The sequence below is a fragment of the Palaemon carinicauda genome, chromosome 1 (genome assembly GCF_036898095.1).
Source record: "Palaemon carinicauda isolate YSFRI2023 chromosome 1, ASM3689809v2, whole genome shotgun sequence".
Taxonomy (NCBI): domain Eukaryota; kingdom Metazoa; phylum Arthropoda; class Malacostraca; order Decapoda; family Palaemonidae; genus Palaemon; species Palaemon carinicauda.
The window spans coordinates 138,526,989-138,554,488 of record NC_090725.1 but is presented as its reverse complement, the minus strand read 5'-3'; the positions used below and the strand labels follow the sequence as shown (position 1 = coordinate 138,554,488).

At 36.1% G+C, this 27,500-nt stretch overlaps 1 protein-coding gene across 3 annotated transcripts in view; it reads right to left on the bottom strand.

Moving 5' to 3' along the window:
- The window catches only part of Gcn2 (eukaryotic translation initiation factor 2 alpha kinase Gcn2), a 571,098-nt gene that overhangs the window by 393,055 nt on the left and 150,543 nt on the right, over nt 1-27,500 (bottom strand). For all 3 annotated transcript variants that reach the window (XR_011046192.1, XR_011046195.1, XM_068385322.1), the window contains one exon: nt 4,833-5,002. Coding sequence is in view for 1 of the 3 variants with exons in the window: in XM_068385322.1 (XP_068241423.1) it covers nt 4,833-5,002 (170 nt within the window). In the remaining 2 variants the exon portion in view is untranslated. The remainder of the gene's footprint in view (nt 1-4,832; nt 5,003-27,500) is intronic.

Genomic DNA, 27,500 nt, shown 5'->3' with positions numbered 1-27,500 from the left:
CCAGACTCCCCTCTCAGTCCTCCGACTATGCCAAGAATTCTTGAACAGTCAGAATTATTCTAAAAATAGGTCAAATACAATATAATTATTCTAAAATTTGTTTATTGTTGGTACTACACATCGATCATATGGTAAGCACGTTGAGAACGGTTGGAACGGATAGATTTCTATGTAATTTGCATGCAAGTTTTTTAATGGACGATACTGTCATATTAGCTATAAATAGAGAGATGTATACAAAGAAGTTAGATGTTGTATGCCAATTTTGTGGTGAAAGCGACATGGTGATTAACGAAAAAAAAAAAAAAAATTTGTAGTTAATGGTGAAGATAATGATAAGAGATTGATACCAAGTGGTGGATACAATGTCAACAATTCCTCTGAGTATCTGTATCTTAGTACATGGTTCACGGACTCGGGGGGGGGGGGGGGGGGGGAAGCAAGGCCGCTATGGCAAAACATGAAATATCGTCTGAGACTATTGTAAACAAATTTGCTATATTTTGTGAGAGCGACACTCGGATGCCTTTTATGTATAAAAAAAAATTTCTTTTGATGCAATAGTGACATCATCATTGTTATATGCTTATGAATCATGGGAGACAAATAGTAATAAAGAATTGGAAAAGCAATATATTATTATTATCATTAGTATTATCATTATTATTATTATTATTATTATTATTATTATTATTATTATTATTATTATTATCATTAATTGCTAGGCTACAACCCTAGTTGGAAAAGCAGAATGCTATAATGCCAGGGGCTCCAACAGGGAAAATAGCCCAGTGAGGAGAGGAAACAAAGAAAAATAAATATTTTAAGAATATTAAAATTTCTCCTATAAACTATAAAAACTTCAACAAAACAAAAGGAAGAGAAAAGATAGAATAGTGTGCCCGAGTGTGCTGTCAAGCAAGAGAACTCTAACCCAAGATAGTGGAAGACCATGGTACAGAGGTTAGGGCACTACCCAAGACTAGTGAACAATGGTTTTATTTTGGAGTGTGTCCTTCTCCTAGAAGAGCTGCTTACCATAGCTAAAGAGTCTCTTCTACCCTTACTAAGAGGAAAGTAGCCACTGAACAATTACAGTGCAGTGAAGAAGAAATGTTTGGTAATCTCAGTGTTATCAGGTGTATGAAGACAGAGGAGAATATGTAAAGAATATGCCAGACGATTCTGTGAATGTGTAGGCAAAGGGAAAGTGAACCATAACCAGAGAGAAGGATCCAATGTAGTACTGTCTGGCCAGTCAAAGGACCCCATAACTCTCTAGCGGTAGTATCTCGACGGGTGGCTGGTGCCCTGGCCAACCTACTACCTACAAAGTTAAGAAAATGTTTACTAAGTGTACGTAGAAACACAAGTGTAAACCTGTGTATAGTGGAGGCAGGTATCCCTCCAGTCCGGGCAGTGATTGAAAAACAGAGGTGTAGCTTCATGCAGTAAAAATTTGATCATACTGACCATGACGAATCGATTCACAGGGTGTATCAAATTTGTACAGATGCAAATATCCCAGGATATCGTTTTCTTGATAGATGTATGGGAAATGGTAATTTACACCCATTAGAGAAAATCTCTGAAGCTGTTAGAGGGAAGGCACAAGGGGTAACAAAGTTGGGAACCTATATTACAGACAAGAATCCGATGATGACTGTGCATACAGTTTATATGACAAACATTTTCATGCCGGACTATAAACGTGGGGCATTTACAAGACTGCGTCTCATGTCTCTGCAGCTGCACACCTTGGGAAGAACGTGTGTATCAGTGTGATGATAGTCACGTGCAAACAGAATGTGAGTTGATACTCCGCCCACTTCCTGATCACTGTCAGGAGATGTACCAGATGTTAAACTTTGCAGATATTGAGGAATTACTCAGTGAAACAGTTTATTTAGAAGGATTTTGTAATTTTGTATATGAAGTATTGCTGACATATGTGCAATAACTGCGATGCTCTAAGGATGTAGTTTTGTATTGTATTAGGGTTATGATATGTTGGAAGTTAAATCGTAACGATGTTTGAGTAGTTGGTATTGTAGGGGAAGAAAAAGAAAATGAAAGAAAGAAGGGAAAGAAGAAAAAGGGGGGAGAGGGAAAAAGAGGAATTATGACCTTGGGTCTTGTGTTGTGGATTGATAGAGTAGGTGTGAAATATTGCTCTCAAAATATATTTGTGTAAGGGTGATTTTGGACAAATCTAATTCATAAGTAACGAAGATTACTTTTCTGTACCATATGTTTGTTTTGTTAATAAACTACTACTACTACTACTACTACTACTACTACTACTACTACTACTACTACTACTACTAGCCACCTTAACTGCAAAGAATTGGATTCTTTTCCTTCCTTAGCAGACTTCCTTCTTACTGCCAAAGAAGAGCTAGATGGTGACACAACAGAGGCTTTCAAAGCCCATCTACAAGACTTTCACTCAGTGGTGGGAAAATATTTTGAAGAATCAAACTCAACCATTAAGTAGATTACAAATCCATTTGTTACAGATGAAGCAGGGATAATAAAGATAAGTGTCACTCTATCATCAATGGAGGTTGATAATCTTGTTGAGATTGAAACAAATGGGACATTTAAAGACTCAATTCAGAGAACAGAGAAGGAAGTTTGGCTGATTTTTGGGTGTATCCTGGACTTGCAGCACTTTCTTTGAGGCACTTGATGCAGTTCCAAACAACATATAACTGTGAAATTGGATTTTCTACATTAGTTGATTTTATAACTAAGAAGCACAATCATGTCAATGCCAAACTCAATATAAAACTGACGCTCAGCCAGATAGTCAAAGAGTAATGAATCGGCAAAAACATTACCTTTCATCACAGTAAGGTTCGAGATGTGGAGAGGGAAAATTGCTCCTAAGTTCACCAAAGTTTGTGTAGAAATTTGCAAAATTAATAATGTTGTAAAAATTATGTTAAGTAAAATATAACTACTTAGTTCAAATTTATAAAAGAAAATATATTATTTCTAAGGAAATATTTGTCCTATTAGTGTACTATTTCCGACATACGTGAGACGTCATCACATTGAAAAAGTGGTTGTAAAGTCAAACTGTCGAAAGTTGCATAGATTGCAAGTCAACGACTACCTGTATTGCTCTAAGAGAGACTATGATTAATAAAATTATGACAACTATTGAGTATAAGGTGTATTGTTAAAATCTAGGAATGACGTAGAACAATAACAAGTATCAGAACTTCCACAAGCAACTTGTTGGGATAGCTTCACCAAAACCAAAATCCTCAGTGGTCTTTACTTACTTACTTTGATGGCTGCTTTTCCGGTCCCATACAGCAGGGGAACCCCACTCTCTATAGGACCTCCACTGTCGTTTTACCATTTTCGTTCAGAGTAATTAACGTTTCATTTCGCGTATTGTTCATTCACTGTTAAATCGTCATTGTCAAAAGACTCATGAAATAATAAAGTCTTCAGTTTCCTCTTGAAAGCCTTACTGTCTTCAATCATTCGAATGTTTCATGAGAGCTTATTATATAGTCTCGAGGCCACATATTTAAAGGCTCTGGAGCCTAAAGTACACATAAATTTAGGTTCCAACAGTTTGAAGCCATCTGTAAATATTCTCGTGTCGACACGATTTGTTGGGTGCACAATATGTAGCAATTACTGTTTGTTTATTACAAAGCAGTAAATATCTCTAGCCTCCAATAAACCCGGCTTACTGCCATTCAAACATTGATTCAAACGAAAGAGCACTGAAGTTCATCTTAAAAATTACAGAAAATTCTCCTTCTATCCTACCAAAACAATATACTATTCATGTCATTATTATACATCACAAGTAGTTAACTATGAATGCTTCAGATGAAATTGGAAAATAGCAAAGAATATGTAAAGAGAGAATTTATTCACAGGTCATCTCTGGATTTCCGTTGAACTAAATGCAAATAGAGTCAAACTAGTAAAGGTGTATATAAAATGTTAATTCTTGATATATGAGGACTCACAGTAGTCAGCTCTTAATTGAACAGAACTTAGAAGATGAAATGTGAGTGAACCACTTTCTTCCAAACAATATAAAAACATCTTCACAAAGATGAGTGAACTACTATTATCGACATTCAAAGCAATTCTAGAAGACATCCCCGACTAATTATTAAATAATTTAGAGCCACAAAGGATAACATTCACTTTATTGTGATGGTAACTCCAAATTACTAGAATTAACATTGTAATTAAACAGTTTCAAGTGGTTGATAATGACAGCCTTTGTAAAACACCTTGTTGATTTATTCTTGGTTCAATTATTTGAACCAGAATCGTAAAACAGCAAAGGATATATCACTTTATGTCTCATACATCATAGTGACAAAGAAGACTGAATAGACCAGAAGTGTCTAGGTTACCATTAAACACCAGATGTCGCCTTGGTGGCTAGAGGGTTGACCTCTTGTAGAGATGAAAATGGAAAATTCTAAGTCTTTTTGAGTAACATTAATATTAAGTAAGCTTTAACTTTAACTTTAACAATATGAACATTATGGGAGGTTCATTTACATAAAACATGATCCCAACAATAAGTATTAAAAATGATGATTATTAACAGTTGTAGGACAAAGACCCTTATTCATTGCATAGACCTCATCCTTATCTAAAAGTTGATGGAACTTGAGTAATGTAATCAATATGGTCTAGATCTACATAAATATATTGGCAGACATACTTCAGAGTTGAACTAATGCATCTTGAAAAATTCTTCACTATACTTGCTCTAATATTTTTCACAATAGTGTGGATAATTCTACAGACAAACTGCAGTACAGAGAGGGAAAAAATACCTTGCAACTTCCTCTTGATTTACAGTTCGTTGCTCCTCTTCTTGAAGCTCTCTCTGACGACGACTTTCCTGTTTTGCCTCTTCAGTAGCTTGCTTCTGAGCTGCTTTTGTGGCCATCATTTCATCATAAATACTATCAGAATAAGGTCTTGCATGTTCACTAAGAAAACTCTGAAAAAATACATCAATAAGTCCGTAACATCAAAAGGACATGCTATACTAAAATTTAATACAAATACAGTAACATTATACCAATATAGGAAAATGAGAAAATAATATCTCCAGAAGCATGATAATCTTAAAAAGATAAAAATTAATGTTTTACAAATGACTCTCTTGTTAATCTCGGTGAACTACATCAAGCAAAAAAGTATCTATTGTCTTGGTAGTGATGATTAACTGTGAAATAAGAACTCCTTGTGGGCTATACATATGAGGCACTCCTTGTAAATCAAAATATTTGCCACTTCATGTCTCGTAAGTGCAATCTTATTATTTCTACAAATGACATGCTGGTTAAAGCAGCTTGCACTACTTGTGGGGCTTAAATCAATATGGTATTTAGAGAACAAAGCTGTTTCACAGAAGAAAATACCTTTTCTTATTTATTGGCACTAGCAATTAATTATAGAATGTTTTCATGGCAATGGTTTATTTAAAAATCAAATTGTTGTCTATCAGGATAGCCACACTGTGTTGATAAAGAATCCTGTAATACAACTGCAGTGTATTAGTGCTTATTCCATTCAACTTATAAAATGCAAAAATTAAAAGAGGAAAAAAATATTCAATAATGTTTATACACAGAAATATATCAAGTACACTAAGCAATGAAAAATATCACATTAGTTTTCAGGACAAACAGAAAGAAAACTACAAATTAATGTTAAGAGTTGTGCCCCTTGCTGTTCATCATACTGTAGTAATACAGGATGCTACTAAGGAGTGAAGGTGTAGGCCACAGGCAGATGTTGTATGCAACTGACCTAGTCTTAACAGCATAATCTAAAGAAAAGGCGGTAATAAATTTTAAAAGATTGAATAGTAGAATGGGAAGAACCATCAAAATCAATGTATGAAAAATTGAGCTAATGCTATGGAAAAAAGTAAAGGAAAAAGAATACACTGGTAAGTGGCCAAGTACTTCTTGTAGGAAAAATGTGAGAGTAAACTCTGTAGTGTGTACCATACATGACAAATGGTGTAACTAAAGGTGTCCTTGAAATACAAAATTTACAAGGAGCTTGCAATTCTAGATGCTCAAAACTTATAAAAAAAAGCAAATGGGGAAGATAAACGAGTTAAAGACTCTGTTGTGATAGATGCGTAAGTCTTAGAGAAGATAAGAAAATATTTTACAATGTAGACATACTAGATAGTGAAGCAATAGTTCCAGAGAGTAGTGGCAGCAACATGGATAATAGAGGGAGATTGCCAGTCTACTGTTAATTGAATATTTTCAATTAATTGAAAGAGCAAAGTCTTAGACCTGTACTGCTCAAAGCAGCAAAAAGAAAATAGAAGATATTTTTATAAGGAGTATTAGAATTATAAGGTTCAAAGCTGGAATGTATCAGGCTGACTACACTCATTAATAGGGAATTGGCAGAAGGATGGGGTGTCAAGAAGCCAGAAAGAAGGCTAAGAACTCGAATGTTAAGATGCTGTGGACAAATAATAAAAGTAATTAGTTAGAAAAAGAGTTTTAGGACAAACTCCTGGGAGGAAAAAAAAAATGTTCATAAATGAGGACCTAGTCTCAAATCTCAAGGGGAGTTAATAGATGAAGGCTAACTTCATGGTACTTCAAGAAGACTAAATACTGATTGGAAGAACATAGCAAGAATTAATTTTACAATTTTCCTTATAAAGGGATGATCTGACCAAAATATCAATGATGATGATGTCAATATACCTATCCAGAGAGTTTATATCTATACATAAGATGTACTTAATTATAAATTTACAAAAGTGTTCTATTTCCAATACTGAATCTTAGATCACGGTTATGTTTAAACCAATTAACACTATGATAAAAGACCCTCTCTCCATTAATCAAGTCAGTAATCGGATGGTTCACTGTGGACATTAAATGGTTTATCTTACCTTGCAGTACAGTCTAGTTAATACGACGATGGCTCTGAATATGAATTTAAAGGTAGTAATTATAAATGTAAACATAGCTGGATATCTTTATATAGTGTCAATGTTTTTAAAGTAAGTTTGCTTGGGGAATTCCATGTTAATCTTCAAATTGAAATTGACAGGAAATGAAAGGTAATTCTTCAAGCTTCTCAATGAGTTTGGGAAATCAATTACAAACTTCATTCACATTGTTAGGGAACCTTCTTGTGATTCCTTTTCTCCCTTCAATATTTTGTGCATGAAAATCTGGAATTTATTCCTTGAAATGTTTCATCCTTACATCAACATGCAGGCAAAATTTTCTAATTAGTTGTTTTGAATACCTCATTGAGTTAGTATCACTAACTTTTCCTTATTTGTTACCCTGTGTGTTTGGACATTAGCTCAACTTTGGGAGCAGGGGTGATTTTGAAGTATATAATCAATCAAATTTTTAGTTCAGCAACAGAATTTAAAACATTCAAAATTCAGTAGTTACTGCAATTTTAAAGACTCAAGTTAGTTACAAAATTAGTTCTAATCGTGTAAGAATTGGTTATGTTATCACTTTCATTTCTCAAATTAAGAATGTATACAGAGTTGGACAGATCAAGATGTGCATATACCAAGTCAAATTCAAACGTAAGGTGTTTGAGTTTAGGAGTTTAACATGGTTACCCTATATTTACTAAACTTAGTAATAGTGTGGCTCCCTTCAACCAGGGGAATGTGGTATTCAAAAAATGCATTTCAGTAATTTTTACTAAAATTATCTTGAATTTCTAAACTAGAAGGAATTGTTTAAATACTTAGCTGAAATTTATGCTTAACTCACATGGGTTCTAATTTATTTTTCACAACACTTATACCTCAAAAGAATGTCCAACAGGGCTCCATTACCTATTACATCTTTCCAATAGGAATAAGGGGTTTTACATACGGTACATCATTATGAAAATTCATAGCTTTTACTTTCATTGCAACCAATCTTTTCGTGCGAAGAAAGACGTATGTATTTTGAGTAAGCATTGAAACAATTAATTACAGCTGAAGAATTGTTTAATTTTATGAATCTTTACTGAGATTCAGTGTTCTATTATCCTAAAGCAAGAGCTTCTTGACCTTAAAAAATAAAACTAACCACAACCAATCAACCCCATTTACCCCAATACGAAATCTTCACCTCGCAAACGATAACAGACTCCTGCGTGAAGGACAGGCTGCTTTATCAGTATCACTAAATATTTTAGAATCTTGGCATCAAAGCTAAAGATCACACATGCCAGACTTTTGCATGACCTTTCATGTTGTTTTCATGCCCCGACTGGTATGTCTCTTAAGTTTACTAAACATTGTTACTACATCAGTTGTATATCAAATAGGCTTTATTTCTATGGGGACTTTATTCCTTGTAGCTCAAAGGGATAACAGATCAGCCAAGCATAAGAATCAAAAGTATCCAAAAGAATGGTCGCTACATGTCAACATGTATAGAATTTAGAAGTGATGGAGTTGACCAAATACAGACATGTTTGCATCCCTAGTGGAAAAAAAATATATACATTTGCTTTGTTCACCCAAGAGGTAAAAGCCCTGTTGCAAAACTAGTCAAGTATAGATATTTACCACTTCCTACCTATTGACACGATACAGCCGGTGATAAACAAATTCTGGATTTCCAAAATCACCAGGATGGTGCTGATAGCTATATTTTATCCATAAAGGAAATGGCTCACAGGTCTGTTGCCTCTATTATCAGTGGTTGATGGGGGGGAGGGTGTAGGCATGCAAGCCAAGCCTCTCAGATAATTAGTTTTGAGGATAAGACTGCTAAACCCATATGAGCTAATTCTTACCAAATGATGGCTATCCCCCATATCTTAGGAAGCAAATAGCTTCATTGGTTATCTAGGTAGGCAATCACAAAGACAGTATAATATATTATAAACAATGGAATATTTATGATTTCTATCAAGTTCTCCTGGAATACTGATGTTAGCCCCTTAAAATCTACAAAATTATCATGGTCCACTTTCTCTTTGTTCCTCATGTAAGGGGAACTTTACAATTTAAGAGTATTTTGGGAGAAGTGCATCAGCCTTATTGTTTTCCTTTGGAAAATATATTTCATGGTTGCTAGTCAGATCAAAGGTTGAAAAAATAAAAAATAAAAACTTTCATTTAGTACAAGGGGAAATCCAGAGAACACTTGGCTAGTTGGTTATAGAGGGAATGATCACAGTAATGCTACTCCAACCTTTGACTTTGCTATAGCCGGCAGAGATTAGTTTTGATAGTCACGAGCTTATTAAGAATTTAACGTCATTAGGTTCTCTCCTCAAAGCTCAGAAGTACAATAAGTGTTCTATTAAGGGTAATTTTTTAAGCCTAACTTACCATGTGACAAACCCTAGCCTGACTCGTGAAGTAGTAGCAAGTGGTTCTAGTGCACAATTTAGTAAGCATTTTAATAGTGCATGGTACCTCCAAATATCGATATCCTCTAGTAAAGCCTCAAATTCTTAGTTCCCTTTAAACCTTTCTGCAGCAAAATCCTCGCATTCCTGCATGTCTACTTGCTCTTTTAGACAACTGGATTATGCAGCTGAAAACTGAGATGGTAATCTGGATCCTTATATCTCTCCTCTAGGTAAAGTAACTGCCTTTAAACCATTGTTTATCTCTTATATAGAGAGCCATTAGTGTAGATCTTATATCACTTCTCTTGATGAATTAAGTATTTATTAACAACCTCTTATTACTATGTGGATGGCATGGCAAATTGTACACTTCCTTTACACCAAAATATTTTCTTTTTTTAATTAATCTGTAAATATTTGTTAAAACTGTTCAGTTGCATCAAGTTCAAAGAGCTGTGTACAAAACTTTTTTGCAACCCTGGCAACTAGTTCATCACAAGTTTTTTCTTATGGGATAAATGCAGGGATTAGTACCAAACTTGTATAAACGGGTCTTTTTAAATAAATGCACATCAGTTCCTAAATCGATAATAGGTAGACAATTGAAAGTAGTTTAGTAAGATTTTTTAATCAGGATATTATAAAGACAAAATGAAGATTAGTGTTTAAGACAAATTATTTAAAGATATTCAAATAAGTTACTTGAGGTGAATATTTTATTTTGGGTAGATCTATAAACATTATCACAAATTAAACTAAGGATGGTAATTCAAGTTTCTGTAAAACATTAAAGCCTTCTACCCCACAGGATCGATCAATTTCCATTACTATCTGTACTCTGCCCTTCAGCCTATCAGCAAGGAAATTACAGATCATTATTACAAATAAATTACAGTAATGAATTCTATTAGATTTTGTGACATAAGAAATATGAAGAGAAATACATTAGATTGAGGTTTGGTCTATTTACCTGTGTACTATAATGTTGCCACGTACTTGAATGAGGTTAGTTTTAGATATTTATCATTCCTTGATATCAAGGTTTCTGGTATATCTAATGCTGTCCAATATTGCTTACGCATTAACAACGGGTAAAATAAATGCTTATTTAAAACTAGCAAGTACTCAAATTACTAATACAGATTCTATTTTCAATTCTTTCCATAGTCGAAGGACAAATGATTTTAGAAATGGAAACACAGAGATCACATGATAATTCCATTTGGTAGGAGAACAAGTCAAATTCAGTTATTAAAATGAAAAGATCCCTAATTGAGAATCTGTCATGTTGTAGTGACTGAATAAAAACAAAGTTTTTCCCATTATTATCAGAGTGGAGTTCCAGGAGGAGCTTTATCCAAATTTGCAGGTGCTGATTGGAGTCAAAGGAAGTTCCAAGATTTCTATTTCTCCATTTTCCATACTTGACTTGTCCAAGGAACCAATCAAAACTAGCTAAAAAAATACAACGATGGCACTAATTTTTCAAACTAGAGATTGGAAAAGTTTTGGTAAAACAATTTTGATAAAAGAGATATTAAATATTTTTTCGTGGTTTTTACAACAGGCTAGTCATAGTCTCCAAAGTGTCCAGAGGTTGGAAACCAGTTCTGGATATCTCGATTCTCAAAAGTTTACAATTCTTGCAAGATTTTCCATGCAAACACCCACAACGATTTTGGGTCAATAAAGAAAGGAGATTGGATGCTTACATTTACCTAAATGATAAGTTTTCTCCATCCCTGTCCATCTGAACTTGAAGAATTATGTTTCGTTAGTGGTTAGCTGTTTCACCAATGAAAGTGTCGGGCCTTGGTCTCAGAATGGCCCCTCAAATGTTCAAAAGAATGATGGCCACCATTTCTATAGGCTATGTATCCTGGCACTCCAAAGTTCTGTTATTCCTGACGAATGGCTATTTTTGACATGCGTGGGAAAGGATGCAGATTGAAGAAGTACTGTATAGTTGCTTGGGTTTCTAAATAGATTATGGTTTCTGGTCTCAAGTGCAAAAGTACCAACTTGTGTAAACTCAGAAGACTTTTTTACATAAGTATATTAATAGAAGTTCTTTTTTCGTGTTTTTATGTTTGAAAAGAGGGTTAAATTTTTTCTATTTTATTAAAAGTCTCTGTCAGTTTGGATGTGAAGAGTCTTTAATAGACTATGACGTTGTAAGGGGAAATTTGTCCTGAAATATCCCTTAATATGATACCTTTTCATTTACATCTCAGTCTAATTTAAATAAAGTTTCCCCAAGCTAGACACAATCTCAATTCCAGTGAAAAAGAATCAGTTCTAACTACTAAATTGTTAATGCAATTTTAATCGGTTATCGCACGGAGTTTCCTTGGAGATGAAGATCCTATGCATCTCTGTGTCTACAGATCCTTACATGAAAGATGGGCAAAAGCTCTAGATCTTTTACATCTTTCAGGCAAATGGGTGTCACAGGGATCAACTCTTTATGTCAATTGACAGGAACTTACAGCGATATTCAAGGCCTTAAGTTCAGGAAACATTGGTAGTAGAAAAGACTGTGGTAATATTCTCAGGTACCATGACAGTATTGGCATGCATCCAGGAATAAGGGAAGGCAAAATCCAATCCCTGTACCGGATAGAAGAAATTCTAATTACAGTAATTGAGCAAATTTGAGAGGAATAATTCTTCTTCCTCAGTTCCTTAAGTGGTAACAAAAAATCTTAGTAGATCCGCTAAAAAAATGGTCGCTACATCCGCCTACTGGGTCCACCAAACATAGACATGTTTCCAGCCTCACTAAACAAAAGTTAGATTTCTCTTGCTCATCAAGGAAGGTAAATGACCTGTTGCAAGACTAGTCAAACCTGGACCTTCACACCTTCCCACTTATTGACATGATTTGGCAGGGGGTAAATAAATTCAAAACTTTTGTAAACAGCAGGCTGGTGCTGATAGCTACATTTTAGCCACAAAGGGAACGGTCAACAGTTCTGTGGCCTATTACGGAGTGTTCTAGGAGGCCATCATGCAAACCAATCTTTTCAGACAACCAAAGGTGGGTAATGGTCTAAATCCATACGAGCTACATCTTACAGAAAGGAGTCCTATCCAACATATCTTTCTACGCAAATAACTTTTGAGGTATTCTATATTAGCTATCAAAGATTCAAAAGGACAGTCTACTAAAAATGTATAAAAAATATTTATTTTGACTGGTGTAAGTACAAAGAATTTATTAGTTACTAGAATTAGTTACAATGTTATTTTTTATTTTTTATGTTTCCTTTTCTGTGATCATAAATTTTCTATTCCTGCCAGTAAAGGTATAAATCTATTCTGATTTCGGTACTTGATATATCATTAGATTTGTTCATATCAGGCCCTTTATTGAGTCTTTTTAGAATTTTTTATATTGAAAGACCTCTATCAGTCATATCTATCTTTTGGAATTTAGGCATGGTTTTACAGTATTTAAAGAGTTCATGTTTCGAACCTTTAAAAAACTTTCGCTGAAGATCGCACACGTAAATTTTACTTCAGAAAACAAATAAGTGAATTACAAGCAATTTCTTTTACAGCAACTTTTAGTAATCATAAGATGATTTTACCTCTTCACTGATTTCAAGCAAAAGATTAATTTGAGATTAAAGGTTTCCAAAATCTTATCCTTTTCACCTTAATTACAAAAGGAGGTGGTCGTTTATTCCAGGGATAGTCTCCCTTTACCGGCAAAAGTCATTTAATATCATTTGGAGGATTCTACAGATATAAGAGGTAATGTGCCTAAATAGTTTTGTAGCATTATAATTATGTCTAAGACATAAACTTTGTCCAAGAAAGCAATATCATCCCAAATTGGATCTAAATTTACTGAAGATTTTAAAATTAGGGCTCTTGATACAGGAAGTACAGCTACATCTAAAAATTTTTTATTAAATCTCTTGTTTGGAAAGGGTTTTAGGAACACCTCAATAGCATACCAAATTTGCATTTACGAAACATTATCTTAAAGGGGTATGAATTACAGGGCACGATTGTTGAGCTTTAGGGCCGATAACAGCTACTGGAGATTGGCCAGACAGCATGGTGAATTTAAGAGGCTAGTTAGTTAGAATTAAGTTTTTGGGTTGCAGTCAAGCCACCTATCCCATTTAATTGGTTGGATTTTATACAATTATGCATGAGGTTCACAGTAATTTTCTTTCTATATAAATGAATAATTGGGTGAAGTGTTTTTTTAATGTTCACACTGAAATTTAGAGCATGCTACAAATTAGAATAAAGGTAAGTCTACAATAGTAGACTCTTCCATTCCTTCACTGCCTACATACCATTTATAAAGTTTGGGAGTCAGCAATATGAACACCAGGTGAGGTTCAAAGAAATTAACGAAATCTTAATGATAAAATTTGTTATTTCTATACACACTTGATGTTCATATGCATGTTCACACTATTCCCCAATAACTAGTGGCATCAAGAGGATAGGAAATCATTTTGACTTGAGACTGAAAAGTGATACGGTAAGCGTACCATGTTATTGAAGATCAGTGCTGTTAAGTCTTATTAGTTTATAGAGTCATTAGTATGTTTGAAGGAAAAAACATGAAAGTTTCTTAATTTTAAGGGGTAACATTAACATAACCAAGCTTCTGCAGATGAAAGAAATATGAACATCAGGCAAGTACAGAAATACAGAAATTTAATATTAATATTCCATATTTGATTGGTGTAAGTCAAAGAATTTCTTGGCCACTAGAACTAGTTACATTATTATTTTACACTAGAACTAGTTACATTATCATTTTAAAGTTCTTACAGTTTTTTTATAATAAGAAACTTTCAATTTCAGCTATTAAAGGTAGAATCTATGCTGATTTCTGTGCTAGAGAATATGCGATTAGATTTTTCAGCATCAGACACTATAGCGGTTGATTTTAGATCTGTTAATACTTAAGTCTCCAGTAGTCCTTTTGTTCAGAATTTAGACAGTATCACAATATATAAACAGTTCCTGTTTAAAACCTTAGAAAAAAAATTTACTTAAAATCTCACTGGAAAATATTCCTTTCTGTTGACTTTGGCATCAAAACAGGAAATAGTGAATGGCAAGTATACCTTTCAAAGTAGGCTTTGGTGACTATAAGATAAGTTTATCTGTTTTCCCCGATTTCAAATTAATTATGAAGATTGAAGGTTTACCTCAATTTTTTTTCATATTCCTCCTTAACAAAAGACAGTTTTCCTTAACCAGTAAGGGTCACTCAATACTATTTGGACAAATCTAAGTAAATTATAAGTAACCTACCTAATTTGTTTTGTAGTATTGGAATTACATGCAAAGCAACTTTTGTCCAAGAATGCAATGTCTTGCCTGTTTGCTCACAAAAGCTCAAAAAGAATTGGATCCCAATTCCATTACAGATTTCAGAATTAGGTTTCCATAGCGCTTAAAGTTGTAACTAGCTTACATTCTAAGGCTTTAGTAAGGCTCCAAGTTTCCGATACATAAGCTAATACTGGTAGGACCATCTGACTAAATACTTTTCTTTTTTGAGATGCCAATCATCTACAAATCTTGGGTTGCTAAAACATTCCGCCATTAATGTTAATTGCTACATTTTTCCTATCTAAATCCTTAAAACTTTTAGGCATGCTGTGAATAATTTTGGAGAGATTGGGTCTCACTATCTAACTCATTTCTCAATCTGAATTTTGTTAATATCTCTATGCAGCTTTAGGATTATTGTACTTGGAGTATAGATATCTACAAGTATTCTAACATAAAATTCAACTATGCCTTGCCTTTGAAGGGCTCTCATTACTGCTGAAGTTTTCACACAATCAAAAGCTTTCTAATGGTCTAAAAATGCCATACACAGTGGTTTGTAATGCTCTGTTGAATTTTCCCTCACCTGCTTAATTACATGGATATGGTCAGTTGTTCAATGACCTCTTGATTGATTGAAGTCTAGCCGTCTTTCTATTTGGCCTAATACAGCTAAAGAATTGTGGGGTCCTTTGACTGGCCAGACAATGCTACATTGGATCATTCTGTCTGGTTACGGTTCATTTTCCCTTTGCCTACACATACACTGAATAGTCCGGCTTATTCTTTACATATTCTCCTCTGTCCTCATACACCTGACAACACTTAGATTACCAAACGATTCTTCTTCTCTCAAGTGGTTAACTACTGCACTGAAATTGTTCAGTGGCCACTTTCCTCTTGATAAGGGTAGAAGGTACTCATAAGCTATGGTAAGCGGCTCTTTTAGGAGAAGGACATTCCTAAATCAAACCATTATTCTCTAGTCTTGGATAGTTCCATAGCCTCTGTACCATGGTCTTCCACTGTCTTGGGTTAGAGTTCTCTTGCTTGAGGGTACACTCGGGGGCACTATTCTATATTATTTTTCTTCCTCTTGTTTTGTTAAAGTTTTTATAGTTGATAACGGAAATATTTATTTCAATGTTACTATTCTTAAAATATATTTTTTTCTTTTTTTCCTTTCCTCACTGGGCTATTTTTCCTGTTGGAGCCCCTGGGCTTATAGCACCCTGCCTTTCCAACTAAGGTTGTAGCTTAGCAAGTAATTACAATAATAATATAATAGGAAATATTAATCTTTATGTTGTTACTGTTCTTAAAATATTTTATTTCCTTGCGTCGGGCTATTTTCCCTGTTGGAGCTCTTAGGCTTACAGAATGCTGCTTTTCCAACTAAGATTGAAGCTTACCAAGTAATAATAATAATAAACTTACACGCTTTCTATTTCTTTATTAATTCTTTACATTTACTATCTAAATCTAATAATATTTCTATGCCCTCAATTTCATTTGTATTTCAGCTATCTTCTTATAATCCACAAAAGAAATTAAGAGAAAAATATAAAAATTAGTTAAATAGACTTGCAAGTCTCCTCCTGACTAAAAGATCCCTTCTAGAGACCGATTTTGAGTCCAGTTTCTACCAATGTTGCAGTTCCCTATCTTAAGAGTTAAGTCAGACCAGGACCAGGTATATATGATGATTAAGACTTCTTCAACTTAGGCCTACAAGGGAAATTTTTGAAGACTGGAGTCCCAAGTTTCTGACAAGAACTTTTATTTATACAATTTTTCCCCATTATTATTTATTTATCTGCGACGACGACTACATCTTCAGTAACGGGAGCGGTTCCTTTTACTTTTACTCCTCCATCCCATGGAGCCTGTGGAACCCATACCCCCTCAATTCCCGAGTACATTGGGGGATTCGTCCCTATTGGCTAACATGAAGGCTTTCATTGAAGGGACCCAACAATACCAACTTATGATGTTCAAAGCCTTGCGTGAGGAAATACAGGCTTTGAAGTTGCAGGAGGAACCGGGTAAGATTAAAGTCTTGCCCTCTCAGCTACCTTACTGTAGGCAGCAGAATCCTTGGAGGTATACAGGTCATGCGGTACTTTCTGAGGATATCCTCCACATTGGCGAAGGGCTAGGATTCAGGCCGGTGGCCAATCTGGAATTTTATCCAGATATTGAGGCCCATCCCTTTTGCTATGTGAGGTTAGCTGAAGGAGTTTCATTGAGGGATAATACTACCCCTAAAGAAACGATCCTTCTGGAACATACAAGGGCTCAGCACCTGGCAGTGAAGGAAATGAAGACGGCAGGTTGTATTAATACACAGCTGGGTGCCTTTGGTAAAAGGTCAGCCACCTTTGTGGCTCCAGACACGATGGTCTTCCCTTTTGCTTCGAAGGGCTTCATAGCTGTGAAAAAGGCCATTCAGAAAGGTAAATCTCTCCCGGTGTTGGAACAGTGTAGACCTGTATCACTCATTCTTCTACATGATGCTGACCATTAGATGGATGTCCAGGTACTTTTTCCGAAGGTAAACTGGATAAGGATGTAGCCAGTCGCCAATTTAATGAGAAACTGCCCAGGATTCCTGAACACCTCCTTAAAGCTGAACTGGAGACTAGAGAGAGACTATCAGTTTCGATGTCTCTCCAGTGCTTCATGGAAATGATGATTGGGAATATTACAGATACGCCAGTCTTTTCCCTGTTAGCAAAACCTCATCTGGCTACCTTTATGAAGGATCTCTATGCTTTCTTTCAGGCTTGTACAGTCTGTAGAGAACATGAACTCGCTTCAGCCACTTTACGCCATGAGCCGAAACGTCTCTTTGAGTCTTGCATATGGGGAAAGGACCTTTTTCCCCAGAAACTAGTGAAGGAGGATTTAGATAAAGCAGCAGCCGAGAATAAGAGCCTGTTCCAGAGGTGGGGGATCTCTCTGAAGAGGAAATTCACCCCTGGGTAGGACCACAGCCTAAGAGGTCCCACAAACCAACTTATCTTAGGAGGTCGTTTGCTCCTTACCCGGCCAACACTCCTCAGACTGTTTTTGCCGTTCCTCATCCCGTGACTACACAGTCCCCGGTTTTCAATCCGGTGTATGAGCAGGGGTCGTCGTCCTTTCGATCCCAAAAGGGAGAAAGAGGCAGCAGAGGCTGCTCTGACAGAGGAGGCAGGTCCAGGGGTCGCGGACATCGAGGCGGCAGAGGAGGAAGGGGTGCACATCCTCAGCTCAAACAATGAGGATATTCCGGTAGGGGGACGGCTGACCTTGTTCAAGGACCGGTGGTCATTCAGTCCTTGGGCACAGAGCGTCACTTCCAACGGCTTGGGTTGGAAGTGGAAGAGACTGCCTCCATAGCTCAGGAGATTTTTCCAGAAGTCAACACAAGACTTTCTGAAGAAAAAAGTTATCCGTTGCACGAGATCTATGAGTTTTCAAGGTCGTCTATTTTGCATGCCAAAGAAAGATTCAATTATACCTCAAACTATTCTCGACTTGTCCCGTCTAAACCTGTTCGTTCAGTGCGACAAGTTCCTTATGCTGTCTATTTCGCAAATACAGACCTTACTACCCCAGGAGGCTTACACCGTCTCTATAGATCTTACCGACGTTTATTGGCCTTTTCTGATAGGTCGACGCTTCCTACCCCTACCTTGGTTTCAGCCTGAAGCGAAAGGCTTATGTATTCAGAGCTATGCCATTCGGGCTCAACATAGCTCCGAGGATTTTCCCGAAGGTTATCGACACAGTCGTTCAACAACTTTGGGAAAAAGGCCTTCAAGTAGAGGAGTACCTGGACGACTGGCTAGTGTGGGCTCGTTCGGCAATGGAGTGTTCGGAAGCAACCTCTCAAGTTGTAAGGTTCCTTCAGTCTCTAGGATTTCAGATCAACTTCAAGAAGTCAGGACTGGCCCCAGCTCAGGTTTTACAGTGGCTGGGGATTCATTGGAACCTACATTCTCATTCCCTTTCTATACCTCCCTCCAAGAGGAAAGAAATAGCAAAGTCAGTCCGGTCTCTGATCAAGTCGGGAACGACCACCAGGCAACGCCAGGAGAGGGTTCTAGGATCTTTGCAATTCGCCTTTGTTGCGAACCCTGTCCTCAAAGTACGGCTCAAGGATGCAAACAGAGTTTGGAAACGGAGAGCCTCCAAAGCTCTTCGCGACCATCAGAAGAAGACCCCCGGTGCTACTCCGAAGACAACTTCGACCGTGGTCCACTGCCAAAAGCCTGTCACAGACGATACCGTTGCGCTTTCCTCCGGTAGCGATTCTTCATACAGACGCCTCATTGGACGGTTGGGGGGGGGGGTCATACCCCACTCAAAAAAGTGCAAAGCGGTTGGTCCCAGAAATTTCAACAATTCCTCATAAATATTCTGGAGACTATGGCAGTCTTCTTGTCCCTCAAAAAGTTACATTTGAAGAAGAACATTCACATTTGTCTAGTCCTCGACAGCAAAGTATTAGTCCATTGCATCAACAGGCAAGGGTCGAGGTCTCCTCAAATAAATCATGTAATGTTAGCCATCTTTACAATGGCTCAGAGGAAAGGTTGGCATCTGTCAGCTATTTTCCCTGTTGGAGCCCCTGGGCTTATAGCATCCTGCTTTTCCAACTAGGATTGTAGCTTAGCATTTAATAATAATAATAATAATAATAATAATAATAATAATAATAATAATAATAATCCCACCTTCATGGAGTAAGAAATGTGATGGCAGACTCCCTATCTCGGACACAATCTCTAGAGACGGAATGTTCTCTAGACGAAAAATCATTCTCTTTCGTGCAGGATTAAGTCCCTGGACTTCAAGTGGATCTGTTTGCAACGAGTCTCAACAAGAAACTTCCCTGCTATGTAGCACTGAATATGGATCTAGCAGCAGTGAGCATGGATGCAATGACCCTGGATTGGAATCGTTGGGAGAGGATTTACCTGTTTCCACCCTTCAATCTCCTCATGAAGGTTATGGACAAGCTTCGATCATTCAACGGGACAGCGGCCCTGGTTGCTCCTCTGTGGCCGAAGAGCAACTGGTTCCCCATGGTGACAGAAATGAACCCCATGTTGGTGCCGTTGCCCAACTCGATTTTGTACCAGGAGGTACAGCGAAAGATTGTCTACGGTTCATCATGGAGAACGAACAACCTTCATCTCGTGATTTTTTCGCCTTAGCTCTGGAAAAGAGATTTCAAATTCAACGTGACAAGTTGGAGTTTGCAGAAAATTATAACTTCCACTACCTTGACCCAGTATGAAACGTCATGGAAGAAATGGGTCAAATTCATCAAGGACAAGAATCCAGATTCAATTACCATGGATTTTTGTTTAGGTTTTTTTATTAACTTCCTCCACGATTTCGTCGTACAAGTAAGCCCTTGCTAGACCTATTTTATACGCTTTTGATATCGACTTCAACTCGGATCTCTTCAATAAGATTCCAAAAGCTTGTGCAAGGTTGCGACGGTCGACTCCGCCGAAACCTATCTCTTGGTCTTTGGACAAAGTGTTACAATTTGCTTCGGATATTGACAATCAAACTGCTTCTATTCGTGATCTAACTCAAAAAGTTATTTTTCTAATTGCAATGGCTTCTGGTGCTCGTGTTAGTGAGATTGTGGCTCTCTCTAGAGACGGGGGTCACATTGAATTTGTGGATAATGGCGAGGTTAATTTATACCCCGATCCCACTTTTCTAGCTAGGAATGAACTTCCCTCTAATCGTTGGGATCCGTGGAAAATAGTTCCCCTAGCAAGTGATCGCTCCTGTGCCCAGTGCCGTGTTTAAAAGTGTATTTATTAAGAACAGTGCAGTTTAAGGGTGGTCAATTATTTAAGGGGGAAACGGTAGGATTAGATTTGTCTTTGAAACAGTTAAGAGCAAAGATTACTTATTCTATAGGAAGAGCAGACCCAGCTAGTATGCCATCGGGTCAAGATCCTAGGAAAGTGGCTCCATCAATAAATTTTTTCCAATACATGTCCTTTGAGGGTTTACAGGCATATACAGGTTGGAAGTCCACTAGGGTTTTCTTCAGGCATTATCTAAAACAATTGGAAGAGATACATCATTTTCTGGTGGCCGCGGGTAGTGTTATCAAACCCGCTGAATTGACGTAGCCCTCAAGTACGTCCTAGGGATCTCATCCAGCTTATTTCTTATAATGAGTAAACAGTGAGTTTTTGTTTCAGGATCACTAACATTTTTGTTTTTCAGGATTCATTAATGTATCTCTGATTTGTTTGTACTTGTATAACTATAGTATAACTATCTTATTGTCGATTAGACTATAGTTCAATTTATTTGCTTACTTGTAAGTTTTTGTCTTTATTAATTGATGTAATTTTTCATAAGCTCATTCCGGTATCTTATGTCAGGTCTATGATTATCCCCTAATGTTACCTTTTTGTATAGGTATAGTGGGAATGTATTATTGAGTACAAACACATTTCTTTTATGCCAATTATGTTATCTAATTATTATTCTTTGCTCTGATTTTTGTAAATAAAAGTCTGTGATATTTTGCATGCCTTTTATTTCTAGCCCTATTTCATTTTTTAGTGGTAATAAAATTAGTGTGCCTATTGACTCTTATCCTTCCTGAACAGACTTATTTAATGATCTCTGGTGAGAATTTGTTCCATACGTTTTACTCACTAGCCAACTTCAGTGTTAGATGTCTTCCCCATAGTGGAAGGTGTTTCTTTGGACCTATTCTGCCTCCTTAACAGGCCATCATCCTTATCAGTACAGCTTCATTATTGTTCGAGATTAAAGGTTGAGATTGATACCTATGCTTTGACGGAGTAATCCGGTTAGCGCATCTCGGTATTGGGACCTTTCTTTAAGGCCTCCTACCGGGTAATAGGAAATTCTCTGGTGCACTTCCTTCAGGACGACATGGCTCAAGCCCAAAAAACTGATTTTGATGTAGGAAAAATCTATTTTTGGGTGAGATAGCCATGTCTTCCTGATGTCCCACCCGTTACAACGTCCCTCCCTGATTCCTCGTAGGATGCTCCTTTTTTCACAATAGTTCCGCTGTGACGTGTAATAAGGCGCCAGAGATGTGCGAAGGCACCATATGGCGCGAGGATATGTAACGGCTCCTCACTTATCCTTCCTGTTAGTGGATTAGACTGGGTAAAGTCTATTGGGGATGCAGATATCTATGGTTATCTCTGGATACGTCCCTGATTATACACGATATCTTCGAATAGTCATTCCAGGGGTTAGAACCCCGTGATACCTGACGGTAATTCTCTTGTATAATCACTCGCAGAAATATCATACAGCAGGAAAAAACCGTAAGGAACTTCTATCAGGACGACATGGCTATCTCACCCAAAAATAGATTTTTCTACTTCAAAATCCGTTTTTTCCTACCCTGTCAGCCTTTCTGTCAGTTTGTTGAACATCTCTTTTTGTTTCTAATACTCCGAAATGCATTTACAATATTTAATGACATAAACACGTAATATGTTTCCCTCTGTCAGTTTAACTGTCTAATGGATTGTCTGTCAGTTTGCCTCTACCAAGAACTGACCGTAAATATATAAAATTACCTCGCATCAATGATGTCACCAAGTTAAGAAAATAACGTTGTAGCTGGTAATATACATTAATGCCATAACAAATCTGAGTAATCAATTAATAAACTTTTGAGTAGAGCAAAAGGTAAAGCTATTATTGCGTTATATTGAGAAATAATTGTTTTTGTATCATATCCTTGTAACAAGAAGCTAGCGGTTATGATCACATAATGAGGTTCTTTGGGAAAAAGGGTTTTGCTAAGCTAGAATTAATTATTAAATAAAGGTATATGAATTTGGTTTCCGTAAAGGCCTTGGAGCATGTGATGCCCTTCTTACAATCTCCAATGCTGTACAGAAATCCCTTGAGTGTGGTCGGGAAGTTCGTATGATTGGCCTTGATTTTAGTGCTGCCTTTGACCGTGTTAATCACGAGGCCCTTGTTTTCAAACTGAAACAGTTGGGAGTGGGTGGGTCGTTTATTAGCATTATTACTGATTTTTTAAGTAATAGATCTCAAAGAGTTGTTGTTGATGGGCACCATAGTGATTATAGGAATGTGATATCCGGTGTTCCACAGGGTAGTGTTCTTGGCCCATTACTTTTCATACTATATACACATGACATGTGGTTTGGCCTAGAAAACAAGCTTGTTGCATATGCAGATGATGCTACTCTCTTTGCATCAATTCCATCCCCTGAATGTAGATCTAGGGTTGGTGAATCCCTTAATAGAGATTTAGCTAGAATTAGTGCATGGTGCAAATTATGGGGTATGAAGTTGAATCCTAACAAAACTCAAAGTATGATTGTAAGTAGGTCAAGGACGGTGGTTCCTCAACATCCGGATCTCAGTATTGATAATGTTTCTTTAAATATGTATGACTCTTTCAAAATTTTAGGTGTGATTCTCGACAGTAAATTTACTTTTGAGAAACATATAAGGTCTGTGTCTTCTTCAATTTCACAAAAAATAGGCTTATTGAGAAAGTCTTTCAAGATTTTCGGTGATCAATCTATTCTGAAGAAGTGTTTTAATTCTTTCATTCTACCTTGTTTTGAGTATTGTTCTCCTGTCTGGTCTTCAGCTGCTGATTCTCATCTTAATTTGTTGGACAGAAACTTATGGTCTATCAAATTTCTTATTCCTGATCTAGATATTAATCTCTGGCACCGTCGTTCAATTAGTTCATTATGTATGTTGCATAAGATTTTTCACAACTCTGACCATCCTTTACATTCAGATCTCCCTGGACAATTCTATCCTGTTCGTAATACTAGGCAGGCAGTTAATTCTAATAGCCAGGCCTTTTCCATCACGAGGCTCAATACTACGCAGTACTCTAGAAGTTTTATTCCATCTGTGACCAAATTGTGGAATGATCTTCCTAATCGGGTGGTTGAATCAGTAGAACTTCAAAAGTTCAAAGTTGGAGCAAATGCTTTTTTGTTGACCAGGCAGACATAGTCTTTTTATAGTTTATTTATGACATATTTGTTTTTGATGTTGTTGATAGTTTATTATATGACATGTCTGTTTTGACGTTGTTTCTTATTTTAGAATGATTTATTGTTAATTTGTTCTCTTCATTTATTTATTTCCTTATTTCCTTTCCTCACTGGACTATTTTTCCCTGTTGGAGCCCCTGGGCTTATAGCATCTTGCTTTTCCAACTAGGGTTGTAGCTTGGATAGTAATAATAATAATAATAATAATTACACACAGGAGTATAAAAACAAACATTTCATAAGAAGACTTACTATCACTGAAGCAATAACACCTGAACTACCTGGCCGATCATGAGCCCTTTGTGGAAGACACTTTTAAAGATATCCTAACTACAGTACTTTATATACCTACACAGGTTCACCAGCCAAGCCTATAAATATATATTATATATATATATATATATACATATATATATACATATATATATAGTATATATATATATATATATATATATATATATATATATATATATACATATATATACATATATATACATATATATGTGTATATATATACATATCTGTGTATATATATGCATATACATGTATGGATATAAATAAATATATATATATATATATATATATATATATATATATATATATATATATACAGTATATATATATATATATATATATATATATATATATATATATATATATATATATATATATATATATATATATATACAGTATATATATATATATATATATATATATATATCTATGTAAATGTGTATATATATATATATATATATATATATATATATATATATATATATATATATATATATATATATATATTATATGTACATAAATCTATGCCATCAAGAACCTGCACCTTAAAACTGCACCAACGCCGAAACACTTAGTAAGACACTGCAATGTCATCGCAACAACACGCTGTAACACACCCGTCACACATCGCACAGGTACGTGCCGCGCAGCCCAATAAAGGCCGATCCACACGACCCGTTTTCTTTCCAACAGGCTGGCCAGAAGTTAACCGCCGTCGTAATGTTGTACATTCACATGAAGCGTTCCGTATCCGTTTACCCGCGTGCTGTTTTCATTGTTTACTTAGTCTCTGTCACGTGAGGATCGAGTAAATTACGATAATTTTGACACTATAAGATGCTGGTTGATAACTGTGTTGATAAGATAAGTTATGCATCTTCATTATACTAAATGCACCATGCCAAGAATATTAAAATTATAATAAACTCACCTAATTTATTCAATGACTCTTCAGTCATTTTCCATCTCTTTTCTTTATGTAAAATATTTCTATACATCTTGTTTGCAATGTCAAACATCTCATACCCTTGAAAAAGTTCAATTAACCTCTCATACATAGTAATTCAATTAACCTCTCATACATAGTGTCAACAACAAACTAACTAATTTCTATGACTCTATACTGTGAGGAAAAGTCGGGGTTGTAGGCCACGAAACGAACGGGTACGATACAGGTCCTCGTTAACACGAAACATCATCCATCCGTTGGTTGGGACGGGTAGCTAACGGCCGTCAAACCAGCCGAGCCGACTCAGGCGGCTGACAACCGAGGGCCGCCGTCAACCTTACGAGTCGTATGAACAGTTGCATTTGAATACACGTAAGAAAGCTAGACGCCGCTTCACTGACGGCCAGCCTGTCGGAAAGAAAACGAGTTGTGTGAATCGGCCTTAACGGTCATATTTTGGCTCGCACCGCGTCGGTTTACTGGTAGCTTGTTGCGAACCCACGCCGTAACAGCGCGAAACACCAAAGTGCGTAAATGTAAGCCTACCTTGAGTAAATCACGTACAATAATGTCTGTAAAACTTTTAATAACTGTACTAAAGAAAATACATTTTGTACATTTGCACAACACTCCTTTGGTATCAAAAGTCCCTATGTTCTGCATCTTGAACATCAATTTGAAAGCACTTTATGACTGGTTCATGGAACACCATGGACCTTTGATTCTGACAGTTTTAGATAACCGTGCGAAAGACTAAAGAACTAGGAATGCATATTCCAAGAACATGGATTGGGAATGCTTATTCCAAAGTTTGGATTTGCAAATCCTTCTTACACAAAGATAATGGGGCTAAATTCAAGTTGAAATGTTGATGGTAAATCTTAAGTTCTCCATTCTAGTACGGACAGGGATTTTAGTAAGATCTTTCAAAATAATGTCATCGTGAATGTTATCATGGAGGTCAGTGAAATAGGATGATATGCTTAATAGACTTTTTATGTCACTATCAGAGAGAGAGAGAGAGAGAGAGAGAGAGAGAGAGAGAGAGAGAGAGAGAGAGATTCAAACAATACTGTGTATTTTAGATTGAGCAGGAGAATTAAGAGAAAATATCTGATTTCACCATGGCAAAAATAATTTTAAAAGTTTCCAACAAGTTGCAGATATTTGATTTATTGATGGATTTCGTAACCTAGAGTTAAAAATGTAATTTAGGTAGGTGTATTCGTAAAAATTTTTATAATCAATATTATAGATAATTGTTATTATTATTATTATTATTATTATTATTATTATTATTATTTTGTGGTGGTTGCTAACAATGTGGTCAAAACAGACCATTTGTTTTTAAGTAATGTAATAAAGTATAAAGATTCTAAAGATATAAGGTTTGGATGGGCGCCATTATGGCCCAGGTTTTCTTAACAATTCATCCTTTAGCAAAAAGTATAAGGAGATACTTCAATTCCTGTATTGGAATAGCCTGCTGCAACACACCTGTGAGGCATTAAAATGCATAAAATCTCAAACAAACAATACAAAATCACTTTTCCAAGTTAAAATCTTCTGTTCTGACAAACCTCGATTGATTACATCCATTCTCGCCAAAGTCTCCATATGACATCACAGGTACTTCCAGCCCAGCGGCCGAAACAGAACGGCACATTTAGGCGGGAAAATAAATTATGAAAAGCTCAGCAATACAGCTCCAATACAAAATAACGCGGAAATTCATAAAAACCAAACCCAATCACATTGTTTCTGTTGTGGTAGTTCTTTTTAATAGAAAAAAGTTGCATTCACCATGTCAGCCCACCTTTAAAAAAAAACTCCTGTAATAGAGAAAAATCTTAGGAGTTTAGTTTAGCAATACAAAATATGTACTCCCAACTACAGGATGAAATGGAAGCAAATACAGAAAAATAAAATGAACAGTAATTTAAAAAAAAATTGTATTGGAATCAGCACAAGAGATAGGTGGAAGAGTTCCAAAACAAGATCAAGGAAAACTATCAGAAATTACCAAGAACCTAATAAAGAAAAGACTGGAAATTAGGATAAAATCTAAGAGAGATGAAATAGAATTGGCAGAACTATCCAAAACAATAAGCAATCTAAAAACCCAAGATATTCGTAAACATAATCAGACCAACATTGAGGAAACACTAAAGAATGGAGGTAGCATCAAATTCATGAAACGAAGACTTGGAACAGGGCGCCAAGATGTTTGCTTTAAATGGTGAAAATGGAAATAATATCCACAATAGAGATGGAGTCATAACAATTGCAGATTTCTATACAATGCTATTCATTAGTGATATAAGAAATAACGTCACCTATAGAAATATTGAAACACCTGAGTCAGTATCAAACGTAACAGTAGGAGAAGTAAAGAAAGCATTAAAAGTCATGAAACGAGGTAAAGCCGCAGAAGAAGATGGCCTAACAATTGATTGAATAATATATGAAGGAGAATTCATAGGAGTAAAACTGGC